The sequence below is a fragment of the Tyto alba genome, unplaced genomic scaffold (assembly GCF_018691265.1).
Source record: "Tyto alba isolate M040663 unplaced genomic scaffold, T.alba_DEE_v4.0 Super-Scaffold_44, whole genome shotgun sequence".
Lineage (NCBI taxonomy): Eukaryota > Metazoa > Chordata > Aves > Strigiformes > Tytonidae > Tyto > Tyto alba.
This window is the reverse complement of record NW_024881320.1, coordinates 16711019-16725394: the sequence shown is the minus strand read 5'-3', so window position 1 is coordinate 16725394 and position 14376 is coordinate 16711019. Positions and strand designations below refer to the sequence as shown.

General features: G+C 51.7%; 1 protein-coding gene across 3 annotated transcripts in view; it reads left to right on the top strand.

Annotated features, from left to right (window-relative positions):
* AIFM3 (apoptosis inducing factor mitochondria associated 3) overlaps window positions 1-14376 on the top strand; it is a 50083-nt gene that overhangs the window by 4084 nt on the left and 31623 nt on the right. For all 3 annotated transcript variants that reach the window (XM_042805683.1, XM_042805684.1, XM_042805685.1), the window contains exons 2-3: window positions 6324-6453; window positions 13997-14210. In XM_042805683.1, coding sequence (XP_042661617.1) covers window positions 6423-6453; window positions 13997-14210 — 245 coding nt within the window. In that variant the 5' untranslated portion in view covers window positions 6324-6422. The remainder of the gene's footprint in view (window positions 1-6323; window positions 6454-13996; window positions 14211-14376) is intronic.

The following is a 14376-nucleotide window of genomic DNA, read 5'->3' as shown; positions in this document are numbered from 1 at the left end:
CATTCTTGTTTCTGAAGATCAATTCTGTCCAGAATAAAGAGTTCAAATGGAAAACCAGCTGTGTGTGACCGCTGGTCAGAATCTCTCACCTGAGCAGTAGGTATGGTAGAAAAAGGCCATTATTGGTAGATATCAGGGACCTTCCTAAAACTCCAGGTGTCTGTTGGGATGGTATCAAGTACAGGTGCTTCCATTGACTTTCTTGTTCTGGCCACAGGGCCTTCTCTCAGACCTAGGTGTGTCGTGGGAGCTGGTGAGCTCTAAGCATACAGAGAACAAGGGTGTTGGCAAGACCCACTTTATGTGTCCTTACACTGAGCAGGAAAGAAATTACTCTGACATGCTCTGATGTGGACTCTTCAGAGATATCCATGATGGCCTGAGAAGAAAGTGCTGAGTTCTTCAAATGATCATAACATCACTTTGAGTCCAAAAATTGTCTACAGGAACTGATAAAGCTTGTGAAGGACAAAGTTCTTCAGACAGAAATAAGCATATGTTTGCAGACAACAGAACTGAGATACAATAAAAAGAAAATTGTATTGTATGCAGGGGCAGTTAAAAAAAACAGAAGTTCCTGTTGAGCGTGGAGCTGTAGGACATTGCCTTAGAAGACCTATGCTACAAATGACTCAAAGCTAGAAAAACAAAGCTCCCACAGCGAAGAGAGGCGGAGAGATCATGGACACAGCTGGACGCCTGGTGCTGCAACAGCAGGGGATTGCTGGCCAGCAATGACCCTGAGGAACCCTGGCAAACGCGCCGTGCTCGGTGCTGCAGCAGGAGGCAAAAAGAATGCCCGGGGACTTGTACCAACCCGCCCAGGAGAAAAAGCTCCTTCCTGAACCCAGAACTGGTGGTGGGTTGTTCCCTGAGCCGGTGAGCAAGACCTGCCGCCCAGACCCCGGGGGCTGCCGTGGCTCCAGGGGACACCGGCACTGCTGGACCCCTTCCCTCCTTCCCTAGAGGCATCTCCAGATGTCAATAAAGAGACTGAAGTCATCTCCTTTGGAACAGAGCAGGTCCCAGATGTCCCACTTGGTCACTGTGAATTCCAGTGGCTCCTCAGAAACCTCCTCAAAGATCGTCCAGGTGCTCCCAGGTTTCCTCCAGAGCCTCCTGCCAAGTACTGCAAAGAAAGCAGAGAGCTCGGCTGCGGTGGAGGTCCGTGTGGAGAGGACAAGGCTGCTGCCCCCTGCCAGCAGGGCAGTCTTGGAGCCTGGTTTGCTGGACCCGTGGCAGAGATCACGCAGGCATTTCCAGCTGTGAGAGGGAGCAAGTCCAGGCAGTGGGGCACGGTGAGCCTGTGCCCGGCAGAAATCAAGAGGGGAGGAAGGCTGGCTGAGCACATGATCCTGAACTGTCTGGGAGGCTGGAGGTCGGTTGCTGGTGGTGGCAGGATTCTCCCATCATTGTCTAGTTACCTCGGACTGATGGTCATGTTCTGGAGCCCTTAGACCCTGGGAACCCCAGCAGTCCTAGGGCTGGCCCAGGAGGAGGATAGGGCAATGGAGGAGGCGCGGCTGTGGCAGGACCAGGGGCTGTGCCCCTGCAAATCTTGAGGATCTGTGATTGTAAGACCCAGAGGTCAAGATGTTTCTTGTTCTGGTAGCCACAACCAGGATCCTCAGGTGTTGGCAGCTGCTCCAGCATCTTTGGCTCCTCCACCCTCAGGCCCCTTAGGCAGCCGCAGTGCAGGCTCCCTTTTCTGGGAGCAAGCGGTGGGTTCAGCCCCTGCCTTCTCTGGCCTCACACCCACCAGCCCTTTGTGCAAGGAGATCACATCAGTCTTCTTCTTGCTGACATTGGGAGCCCCCACATCACTGAGGGGAGGAGATGGGAGAAGATATGGGGAGGGGAGGCAAGACGTGGGGCCAGGGCTTGAGAGGAAGGGACAGCGGGGTGAGGAGGGGATGGAGCTGCCTTGGGAGGTGGCAGGACACCCCTCTCAGTCTGGCTGGGGAATGCGGGGGGACAGTAATCGGTCGGGGTGGGGACTTATACTGGGCAAGTAGAAAGGGGAGGAGAAGCAGCCCTCTCTCCCCGCTTCTCCCTCTGGTGACACCCAGGGCTGACTTGTCCAGGACCAGCAGGCAAGGGGCAACTCGGGTCAGGACGGTGTCTGTAAAAAGGTGAGGGCACGGCCAGAAGCTCAGCGAGGGGATCTGGAGGAGGCAGGAGAGGCCACAGGGGCAGCTGGTGTCCACATGCACCAGGGCCCCCTTCCACAGCAGGTCAGTCATGGCTGAAGGGACCCTGTGAACAGTGTCACGAGTGTGTCTGTGCTCAGCGCTCCACACAGGGAGGTGTCCAGCTGACATTTCCAGCTGGAGCTAGCTTGGATTGCAAACTGGTACATCTGGGAGATGCCCTTTTTACTGGGCATGGCTCAGTACTCAGACATGTGCCAGATTTCTAGGCAGGCAATACAGAATTATTCACAACAGCAAAGCAGATGCTGACTGAAGTCTTGTAGCTGCACATGAAGGACCTTGGCGGCCAGGTGATGAACTGAGACTGTTTCAATAAACACAAACTAACGCTCAGGATAAAAATACTAATTATACCTACAGTGTATTATATACTCATATACCTCCCACATTACTTCTTGGGAAAGATTTTGGAGTCACAGCAGAGCATTCAATTAAAATAGGAGCCTGGGGCTCAGCAGCAAGCAGAGAGGTGAATATGGCACTAATAACAGCACTGTCAGTACTGCACCGTCTCTCAAAAAGGGTGCAAGCTCTGGATCCCAATCTGCACATGAACAGCCTGAACCTGGCAGGAGACGTAGGCTGACGTGTCACCGTATGCCTGCCTTGTTCTTGCCTGCTCGTGGCACATGAGTACTGTTGGCCGCTGTCAGAGGGGTGGGCATCTGGGCTGAGCTGCATGGCCCTTATTCTGGTTTTATATCCCTTACCTGCAGTGAAAACTTGTTGTTGTAATATTGCAGTGTTACTGCCGTGCAGTGAAAACGCCTGGGGTTAGTAGCGCGGGATTGTTTTCTTCATTTCTCCTGTTGGATTATTTTCCACGTTTCCTCTGTTTGGGAGCAAGGTGGTTTCTCTGGTGGCTGCTCTCAGGCAGTGCTCTCTCTGGGTGATGCTGGAGTCCTGTTTTGCAGACAGCCTGTTGCCCGGCCAATTCCTCATGCACACTGGAGTTTTTAGAGACGGGGTAGTATGTTCCTCAGCACCTCGTATTTTGATAACTCACTCCTTGTTGCCCTCTTAGAGTAGATGCTGAAGGTGTTCCTGTACACCTGTGAAGCACAGAGTGTTGTTTTGTTCAAGGAACAGATTATTATGAACTGGTTTACTGAGGCATGGACATCAGCTGTGTGACCTTGTATTAGGTCAGTGCATTACTCTTCAGGAGCTAGCAAGGTTTTAAGGATGACCCTGGGCTCAGTTACATCATGTTATATATGAGCTTGTTTCCCTTTGCTACCAGCGAGAAGTTTTTGGCCATGACTCCTGCAGGATCCAGATCTGGATTGGTACCTCTGGATGCCACTGGTGGTGATACAACCCTGTAGTGTCTCATGAGTCGGGCTGGCAGGACAGGCTGGTGCCTTTCTGAAACCAGCTGGGTCTCCAGTGACCTTCTGAAACATCTCTGTGTGCTTGCTGGGACTGAGGCTGTGGGCAGCCAGATGGCTCCTCCTTCAGTAGTGTCGGCTGAAATCCTACCAAGAACCGTTTTGCTTTTGCCTGGTTAACTCCAGGGGTGGAGGAGGGACACCCAGAAAAGCGCACTGTGCTCTGCTCTGACCCATTCTAAGAGGTTGCGGGTGGCTCAGTCAACCTGAGCACAGCCTGTGCCTCTGAAGGGCCCAGGAGGGACCATCAGTGGGGAAATGCAGAGATGTGACAGTGCTCCTGAGGCGATGGCTTCAAATTGCCATTCTTAAGGTCCAAACAAAGCAAAGGCATCTCAGACAAACGGTGGATACTCAGGGAGAGGAGCACTGACATTCTCCCAGAGTCTCTCATAAAACCAGCCAGACCAGTTGGAAACCAGTCCCAGGGTCATCGGACAACACACCATCATCTCTGGGGGGTTTGGAGAAGATCAAGGCACCTTCTGGTGAGCCTCCCTTCAGCTACCCACCCCACCGCCTGCCCGGGTGGTTGGGGGGGTCCCTGCTGTGCTCCCCAATGTGCGCAGCATCCCAAGGGCTTGCTTGGTGCTGCCGGGGCACCTCCAGCCTGGAGCATCGCCCCATCCCGCCGGCACAGCACCCACCCTGCTGCAGGGCCCCCCCAGCAAACGGCTCCGGGCGGGGGGTTTGGTTTGCTCCCGAGCTGGCTGTGGGAATCGGCTGCGGTGGACCTGGGAGAGGGCTGGTGACAGTATCCTTGGTTCAGCTTTCTTTTTGCTCTCCTTTGCGCGGCTCACTTTGTCTCGCTGGCATGTTCTGCTCACAGTGGCGTCTCATTTTGCTATGAACTCACTCGGGTGAGGTTTACTTTCTCTTCTGGCTTGATCCTGAGGATGTTCTGGATGTCCCCCCTCGGCTCATCCCCTGTCACCTGCTTCTCTTTGGCACTCACCACCTGCCTCCTTTTTTGCTAACCTTTGCATGGTATTTTATTATATATTTTGCAGTAAATTATTGTCCTGTATCACTGATACATCGATGGCTTGAGACTATTTCTCTGATACAAAGCTTTTTTTCCCCTTCTTTCTGCCAGTCTTGACAAAGGGCCATACAGCAGTTACTCTGCTGTGCTTTTTCCCAGCGCTCCTAAATCTTCCTCTGCATTTGTGCACCTTCTTACATGGACGGTTTTTTTGCATTTGCTCTTGCATAAATATCGGTGTGCTGCTTTCATTGGGTGCTCTTGTGAGAAGAGCTCTTGGCTCTTCCCTGCTCCATTTAGTGTTCCCCCTTTGCAAATGAGCTTGTCGGAGCCTGCACACACATCTGATCACTTTTTGAAGCCTGCAAGCAAGCTTGTGTGCTTTTTATCCTGTTACTGTGCCAGACCGGTACCCCTCAGTGCCCATTATCAAATGGCACGTTTCCGTGTGTCTGCTTTGCACCATGTGGCAAGGCACCGGTCTCTTGTTTCTTTATAGCCTGGATAACTCATGCAACATGCTTCGGGCTTTGAAGGTGCTCCTGCAGTGCACCTGGGAGTTGGTGGGGGATCATGCCATGCACAGCAAAGGGGAGTCTGAAGGTGTGTGGGAAGGAGTGTGAGTGATTTGGAGGGATATAGCTGAAAACACAGGGATACATCTGGATATTTTGAGTTGGTGCTTAAGTAAAAGGGAGAAGTTGCAGTGCTTGGCGTCTGTCTCCTGGCACTTCTGTATTTTCTTCTCACTGGAAAGATCTTGAGGCACTTCCTAAGCTGTAGAAAAGGTTATACTTCGCCTGTGTTAAAATATCCTTTGGAAACAGTTTTAACTTCCTGCCCAGATCGGAAGGCTTTGTGAAAAATATATGGCAAAGCCATAGTAAATCAGTTCAAGTACAAGTATGAATGGGTAAAATTAGTTAAATGTTCTATTTCATTGCCAGTTGTGTTGTATGAATCTTTGCTGTTTTCAGTCAAGGAATATAAACGAGAAGGTTTATCCTAATTATTTGTCTGTACTAAATCTGAGAGCTCTATCAGTCAAAGCTAATGAGATGAACACAGCTTGAAGTGGACTGTGTGCCTGTCCCATTTAAACATGAAAGAGTCCTGTCTTAACTGTATCAAAAATTGTGTTTTAGTGCAAAATGGACCGATACTGAAAACCCTTTCTCAAGTAAATAATTGTTCCCAAGTGAAGGGGATTTCTGCTGGAATTAGCATTACTGTAAAGGGGGAACTTGCAGGACTGGGCAATCAAGTAGATTATTTTTTTTTTTCCCACCACCTAATAATAATAAAAAAAGACCTGACTGAAATGTATTTATAGTTTAATCACTGTATTTGGGCTGTGACCTACGTGCTTAGAGATTTAATTCCCAAAGGCAGGGCTCTGGAAAGTTATTAAAGTCTGAACATAAATGATACTAAGGTGTATTGTAATTTTAAACTTTGAAAGGATGATTGAATTTATAAATTTCATACTTGAATTTACCAGCGACTCCCAGCACGGTGACCCCTGCGTTACGTTTCCCCCCTTGCCACTCAGGTCACGGGGGGGGTGTGTGTGGGGTGCGTGGGGCTCGGTGCCACTTGCCCCCCCCCGTTGTCCTCCTGCTGCCCAGCTCCTGCCCGCGGGTGTTGGCGCAGGTGGCAGCTCTCCTTCCCCGCCGGCAGCGCCCGCCGTCCCTGCCAACCCGGGTTCTCACGGAGCTTTTCCACCCGGCGCAGGTCGCGGAGGACGCCCGGAGCCCGGCGGGGCCATGCCAGGATGCGCCTGTGGCCTCGCTGACCTGCCCGCCGTCCCCGCTGCCTGTCCCGCCCGGCGCCATGGGAGGATGCTTCTCGAAGCCCAAGCCAGGTGACTGCCCGCCGGTGCTGTGCCCCCCCCCCCCCCCCCCCCGTCCCTGTGGGGAGAAATAGGTCGGAGGCAGCGGATGCTGGCTGGGGGAATGTTAATTCTCGGCTCCCGCAGGGAGGATTACCGGCCCAATATTTTAATCCCCCCCCCCCCCCCCCCCAAATTCCTCAGCTCTCTCGCTCCCAGGGATGGAGCTGGGGAGGGGGGGGGGGGGCTGCAGCCGTGCTGGGGGGTGGTGGGCGGGTGGGAGGAGCGCTCAGCCCACCCCAGTCAAAAACCAGCTGCCAGCTCTTCCCTATCCCGTCCCCTCGTACCCCCTCCTCCCTCCCTGCGCCCGCCTTCCTGCAGTGCCTGGGGACAGGTCTGCCCCACTCGTGCCCCAGGGTGTGTTTGTGTGACAGCCGTCCCCTGCACAGACCTGTGTGGCTCCAGCATCTTCCTTGATGCCACGGCTTTGCCACTCACAGGCCAGCCCTTAATTTTGTCTGTGCTGGACGGGAGTGACCAGGGAAGGAGCAGGGTCACCTACTGCTTGATGTCTTGGTGCTTTCTCAGTCCCACCCCCCGGGCCAGGCTCTGCTCTCAGGATTTTATTTTCTTGGTGAAGCCTGCCCGTGCGTGCTGCCTCCAGTGGGGAAAGCAGCTGTAGGCACCCGGACGTCGAGGATGTTCCCCTCGGCCTGCGTGCTCCCGCTGTGGCAGGTCCCTGCTCTTCGTGGTTTGGCAAAGATGGGCTTACACAGGAGAGGAAGGGGCCGTGGTGCAGGCTGCGTGGGCACACTGACTGGCCGAGGGAGGTCTGGTGTGGGAGTGTCACTGTTACGCTTGTCCTGAGCCCCTGCCAGCAGCGTGGGGATGAGCAGGTCCCGCCTGGTTGCCCGGGCTCGTGGTACCCGGCAGCATCGGCATCGCTGCAGCTGGTCCCCAGGGCCCCGTGCTGGTGCGTGGGGGGCCGGTGCAGTCGGCGTTGCCAAAGGTGCCTTTGAGGAGAGCTCCCGTGCTGTAGCTTGTTTTGGTCAATGAAGAGGGACCTGAAGGATGGCTCTGTCCTTGTTACCTGCTCATGTCCAAGGGCAAGGGGAATTAGATAGTTGTGCGGCTCCATCAGACCAGTCAGCATGCGGAAAAATCTCTTTTGGGGACCTTTTATGGGCAATTAGTCCTCATTGCCTCAGGCAGTGGGGATTTCAGGTTGAAGGACTCCGAAGGTCAAAGGGGCAACACAAGTCGCGTCTGCAACCCACTGAGCATGCACTGAGTGAGGTCCTCTGCCTTTGCTTTGCAAGGCACAGGGAGATACTAAGGGTGGTTTTCTGCCCTTCACCTGTACTGTGACTATTTTACAGGTTGTTGCAGTGCCGAGGTAATATGGCATTGGATACTGTGAACTGTAAGTTTTCCTTGGTGAAAACCCATGCTGCTTATATCCTTCCTTGAAACGTTCAAGGGGTGAAAACGCATCCAGGAACAAATGCCTTTGTTGACTAAACTTTTAACAAACTCTTTTGGCGGTTTCACTTTATTTTGTATACCATCAGCAAAATTGGGTTTAATCTTGGACCAGTGGAGGAATAAAAGCGCTCTGCAGGCATATTTCCCAAACTGCAGATTTTCGTGTAGAGGTCTATTTGCATAGCAGGGCCAAATGACTGAAAATGCCATGCTGTAACGTAATGCTCTCTCTGCAGCTCTGGTTTTGATTAGCAGTCTTCAAAGGCTTTTGACAAGCCTTTCCCCAGCCCCTGGTTAGCACACCACTGACTGTGGTGCTACATCTCAGTGGTTAGAAAACCTGCAAATGCAGTGAGGTAAACATGCGCTTGCAGACACTGATTGTTCTGGTAAAGAGGTTTTGCAGACTTTTTATGATATTTGTCATTCCCGTTTCTTGCTGGAACTGTGCAGCCATCAGAGATAAGTAGTGCACTTTCCTATTTTTAAAAATCCACCTATCTCCTATACGAATGAGAAGTCAATCATGCAGGGACAGAGCAGAGCTATTTTCTCTATCAGTGCTGTTTTGACATGAAGGGAATATTTCAGATGCAGCCTGAAGTCTACAGAATTTATTTAGACACTTTTGAAAAATGTATACGAGGTCCTTATCTGCTTCATCTTCTTATATTCGAGAGAGACCCTCAGTCCCTGAGCACCCTCAGCATTTCTCAAGATAACCTTGACATTGCACACACATTGCTGTGTGCCAGGAAGACCTTTTGATGAGCAGATCACAAGAGCTTTGGGGAGTGGAGTCCTGGAACAGCAAATAACTATGCTTTCTGTACTGGAGGCCAGCCCCGAAGTCTGGCTGCTGCTGCAGTGCCCGACCCCATCCTGATATTTAAGTATTTAATGAAGAGCTTACGTTCAAGCAGCAAAGTAATCTTCTGTTATCTGTAGTGCTGCAATCTCGTGACGCTGGATCCTCTTCTGAAGGCCCAGTTCTCAATCTCTGCATGATTTTTTTTTTCTCGTTTTTTTTTTTCTCTGGGTGCGTGATGCATACGCGATGAGCTGCCAGCTGGCAGTCTGCGTGGGATCCCAGCACCCGCTCCAGGAGAGGCAGCCAGGTCAGGATGACGGTAAAGGGAACCAGCGTGCGCCAGCGACTGCTCGGTGTGAGCTGCAGCAGCACCATTTCTGCATCAGGCGTGGGAGAGCAGCTTGCAAAACCAATAAAGTTCTGATTATTTTTCTTTGCACCCTCTGCCGGGCTCCGTGCTTGGTGGTGGGGCAGGGCAGCAGCTCTGGCTCTGGCCCGGCGTGCCTGCGGGTGAGCTTTGCCCTCGCACAGAGAAGGTGTTTGGCTCTGAGCAGGGAACCTGTCCCCTTTGCAGGGGTGCTGGACGCTGCTGGAGGGGGTGCTGTGGGCTGTGTGTCCTCCTGAGCTTGGCTCCGAGGGTGCCCCCAGGCTTGGCTAGCAAGTCCTACCTCCTGTTTTTTGGGAGCCCGGTGTTTGCTGAATAGGACATCTGGAGGGGGGGGGTAGAAGTGTGTATGTTTGATGTGATGCTTTTGCCATTAGTTCTGTCGTTTGTAATAGGCATGGAGTGTCTTTGAGACCACCTGAAGTAGTTGTCACGGGGGTTTGCAGTTGAGAGGCAGGATGGGTGAGCCCAAGGGCTGCCTGGAGAGCACAGCTCTGTCAGGACACAGCAAGATCCCAACCATGTCCCACAACAGTGGATTTCCTTTGTGCTGGCTGTGGGAAAATAAACCCTGCTGGGGTGAACCAGGCTTTCTGGCTGCGCCCACCGTGCCTTGTTGGTCCCTCCATCACCACTGCCCTTGGGGATTTTCTGGTTTCCACTGCTCTTGGAGCTGTTGGCACCATAGGCCGGTACAAGGCTGTTCCCTGCCCACAGTGCTTGTTTGCCCTGTGCCTGCAGCCTCTGAGCAGCAAACCCTGAGGCACTGCAGGGTTTTATGGCTGGAGAAGGCAGACACACAGGTATCCCTGCTGCCAGCCCAGTTTCTCCATCCCCTACGGCCAGGCCTCTTCATCTTACCCAGATCCACCCAACTCTTGGCTCGTGCCAATTCTCTCTTCCCCAGCACAGCCATATTAACTTAGTATTTTCCCTGTCCCACTGTTTTAAGTATGATGCTTTAAATGTCCTGATACCTGTAGTTTAAATTTAGCCTCTAGAAGGGCACTGAGCCATACTGGGAACTTAATCCTGTGGTAAAGAAGCCTTGGGTCCTTTAATTACCCTAATTTTTTAAAATAATGACCGTGGCCCTGCACTGCAGCCCAGCCACCCTCCACCTGCCAGCACCCTGACCGGGGGTCAATGCTGACATTTCTACCCTCATGGCTCGAGTACCTGCCTAAAAGCAGGCAGAGGCTTTGGCTTGTCCCACGGGCTCGGAACAGTGATGGAGAAGGAATAAATTTATGGGAGATGTAATGGGGTATTAATAACTGATTGCCAGGTGTTAATGACATGAGGCAAAGCACAAGAGCATCGTGGCCACAGTGTGAAAAAAAACCAGCCTGAGCAAACTGTGATAAATGGGGTCAGGATGTAATTCCTGAGTGTGCACGTAGAGGTCTCGGCAATGCTCTGACCTAAAGGCTGAAAACCTCAGAGAAAAAAACACAGTTGGGTCAAAAATTTATCGTCTTGACAAGAGTCTGTATTTTAAGCAATTCTGTGATCTTGGGGAGCTGACTCAGGATTTTTGAATACTAGGAGCTGGCAGTGCTGAGGTATATGTGGATGTGTGGTATTAGTATCTGCTAATGCTCAACTGTTTCATTTGCTTATTTGTATATTCTTATAAAATATTTCCAGCCTTGGCCTTCTGGTCCTTCATATATGTGTGTATATAAAGAGAGACATAAAATATATATATATTAAAAATGTACATGGACACACAAACCCACAAACATATACATGTATACGTATGTATATGGGTGATGCTGGTGGCACAGGGCAAGCAGGCGTATCTGTATCTGTAGGTGCAGACCCATACATGCTCAGAGAGCAGCAGTTGCTCTGCCCTGGAAGCCACAGCTGTCACCCTTGTTCCCACCAGCTGTGGCTGGGGCAGTGCTGCTGTGTGACAGTGGTGGCCTTGGCTGGCCCCTGAGGAGTTGGCCACCACACAGATTTGTAGGCACGTGCCTAAAACTTTCCAAACAGATTGCTTTAAGGTCAGGAACCTCTTCTAGCAGTTACAGAAAATTACTGTCAAAGGGATGGAGCATGCTGGATCCAACCACACTGCGCCAATCGGATTTCAGAATTAAACTTGGGTTTATAAATATTTCATTTAAATGTCATTTTCCCTGATGGCAATTGAAGCAGTTTGCTGGATCAGCTCAGGTGCCACTGAGCCCTGGATTCCTGGAGGGATCATCCCTCGGGAATGCAGATCTCTGGTCAGAGTGACACCCATTGCGGGGCCAGGGGAGATGAGGAGGAGCAGGAGAGGGGGGATAAAGGGTTGGGGAGAGGCAAGCGGGAGTTGCCCCCCGTGGAGGCAAGAGCTGAAGCGTGGGGCCCGAAATAGAAGGGAGGAAGACTTTATACCTCTTCTTATTTTCCTCTGGATATTTGTCCAGGAGTGTCAGGGAGTGCTGAGCAGGGGTGGCTGGGAATGCTATCACATACCCGTGCCAGAGACCTGCTGCTTTTTGCATATGTTTTTCTGACCGAGAAAGAAGTGAAGAGCTCAGAGCTAAATTTCCATCTGCATCCCCACGGGTTCACGTGTCTGTGGATCAGCGAGCACTTTGGGTGCTCACCTGACCCAAATGTATTTTGGAAAACAAGGCTCTGGGGCATCGGGCCAAGTGAGAGATGGGGGCTGTTCCCTGCAGGGTGAATTCACCAGCATCACCCTGAGGGCTCGGAGCTGCTGGCCTCACCTGTGCCAGCCTGGCCTCACCAGTGCCAGCCTGGCCTCACCCGTGCCAGCCTGGCCTCACCCGTGCCAGCCTGGGTTCATCCTGTACCTTGGGCAGCAGCAGCAGCAGCATGCCAGGGGGCCTGGCCCCAAGGATGCTCAGCTGCCTTCACTCCAGATAAACATCTGATTGACTGCATAATCGTATGAAACGATCCACCGGTTTCTTTGACCAAAAGTATTTCACAGGGAATGGCATAAATGGATGGTCGTTGTATTTCCTAACATGATCCCGGAAAATCTCTGTCTGCTTTTCCAAACGCCACAGGAAAACAGTGCTTATGGAAAGCAATCTCCTTGCTGGGTACCTGCAGGGAGCTGGGCTGCTTCTGTAGAGCTCCAGGAAGAAATTTGCTCATAACGTTTTTTTTTTCAATGCATGGTGCTGGGCCTACTAGTTTGCAGTAACTGCTGCAGCTGGCAGCTACAATAAAGGAACAGAAGTTCCCATTTTCTTCAGGTTCAGTGTGGATACACTGAAAATTGCTTTCCTGGATCTGTCTGTCAGAGCCCCTGGTGAATCCTGCTCCTGGTGAGCGTGAGGATTTGGCAATTTGGCAAAAAGCTGCCCCATCCCCTGCCCTGCTGAGCTGGCACAGAAAACAGAAACTCGCAGGGCTCTTGAAATAACAGCCTGCCTGCAGTGCCTGGATGGCCGCAGCCACTTGCTTTTCTTCCTTCCTAAATGAGCGACCTTCCTCCTGACCTTTTCTTCCATTGTTCTCTCAACTGACTTGCAATAAATGGTGTGGGGCAACAAAGGAAGCTGGGAAGACCCACCACCTTCTCTTGCTGCAGGGCTCATCCCATTCTTGCAGGGCACCTTGTTCCCTTCTCTTTGCCTTTCCTTAACCTGTTTAGGTCATGAGCTTCAATTTTTATCTTTTGCACAGCTTTTTTTGTTCATGACATTTATAAGACAGGGAAAGCTCAGCAGTCTCCCTCTTGCTTAAGACACTTCAGTCTCTGGCACTCGTCCTGTGGCTCGCTATAGAACTCCCCTGGAGTTTATTATAAATATTAATGGATTTAGTTTTATGAAGTCCCTAGGAGCTAAAGTGATGTTTTTTTTTGCTTTATGATGTGAGAGCTGACTTTCTCTGATGCCCCTGCGTCCAGCCTGCTCCGCTGGGCATGGGGCAGTGGGGGGGGGGGGTGGCTGGATGGGTGCCCGGCGAGGCTGGGTGCCTGCTGCCCTCCAGGGACCTCGGGTGAACGCCTGCACCTCTTCACCCGGGTGGCTGAGGAGAGCCCCCGCGCTCCCCCTCCGTCCCGGCGTGGGGAGGGCAGGACCGGCAGCACGTCCCAGTCGAGGCAGCGGGAGTCAGGAGGACGGACGGACGGACGGACGGAAGGGGCACCCCGGCTGTGCTTTGCCAGGGGCTGCCCCTGACAGCTCCCAGGGTGGCGGCGGGGCCGAGGGGACCCGCTGGCTCTGGTGTCCCCTCTGATGCTCGGGGGGGGGATGCGCTGCGCTGGCACAAGCGGCTCCTGCGCATCCCGGGGTCCCCTGGTCCCCAGGCCAGGGATGCTGCTATTGTCCAACCTGTTCCGTGGTGTACACCTAACTAAACCAGCTAATCCGTGCTTTTCTCACTTAATGATGAAGATTCACTCTATGCTGAAAAACTCATGAAGAAACAATTCTGGATATTTCCAGTTCCTTATTAATTGGTCTCCGTTTAATAAAGCAGCTTTATACACCATGCAGTGTTGGCTTTCTCTCTCAGTTAACGTCACCTACAAATAATTAAAGGGGTTTTTGAAGTCTCTCTGAGCCCTAAAGGTCTTGGCATGCCTCACATTTAGCTGCCTGAAGCTGTTTTCCACTAAACAGGACAGGAACTGTGACTGAGGTGTTGTTTTGCACCAACATCTAATGGCTGTTTGCAGGAATAGGTACTTTATGCATGCAGAGGTGCCTGATGGAGAAAGAACAGTAGAATAATGGACTCGAGTAATCAAGCTGAGTTTGATATTAAATGTTTTATCTTCCCAAGCAAGGCAACAAAAAATGTCTGTTCTGATGTCTGTCAGCCTCTTTCAAAGTCCAGGGAAGGAGGGAGAGCCAGAATGGCAGCAAACCCTCCAGCTCCATTTTAATGAAGATTTCTGTTTGTTCTTGCAGTTGAAGTGAAAATTGAAGTTGTAATACCAGAGAAGGAGAGAAACAAGGAGGAGATGTCACCCAACGGGAAAGCCAGCCCGCTGATCTACAAAGTCAACGGGACTGCCCGGCATTATCATCTCGAGGAGCATCCCATTGCCAGCAATCCCTACCACAACCCAAAGGATGTGGTGGAAGCGTCTGTGTGCCATGTGAAGGACCTCGAGAATGGACAGTAAGTGCCTAAAATTTTTGCAGGTTAAACCTGAGGGACCTTATAACCCAAACCAACCCCCCTATCTTGTTCTGTAGAGTTTCTGGAGATGATAATTTAACTTAGTAAAATATTTTTTTTATTTTCATCTTAAAAATGACATCATGGACAAGTAACAACTGTTTTT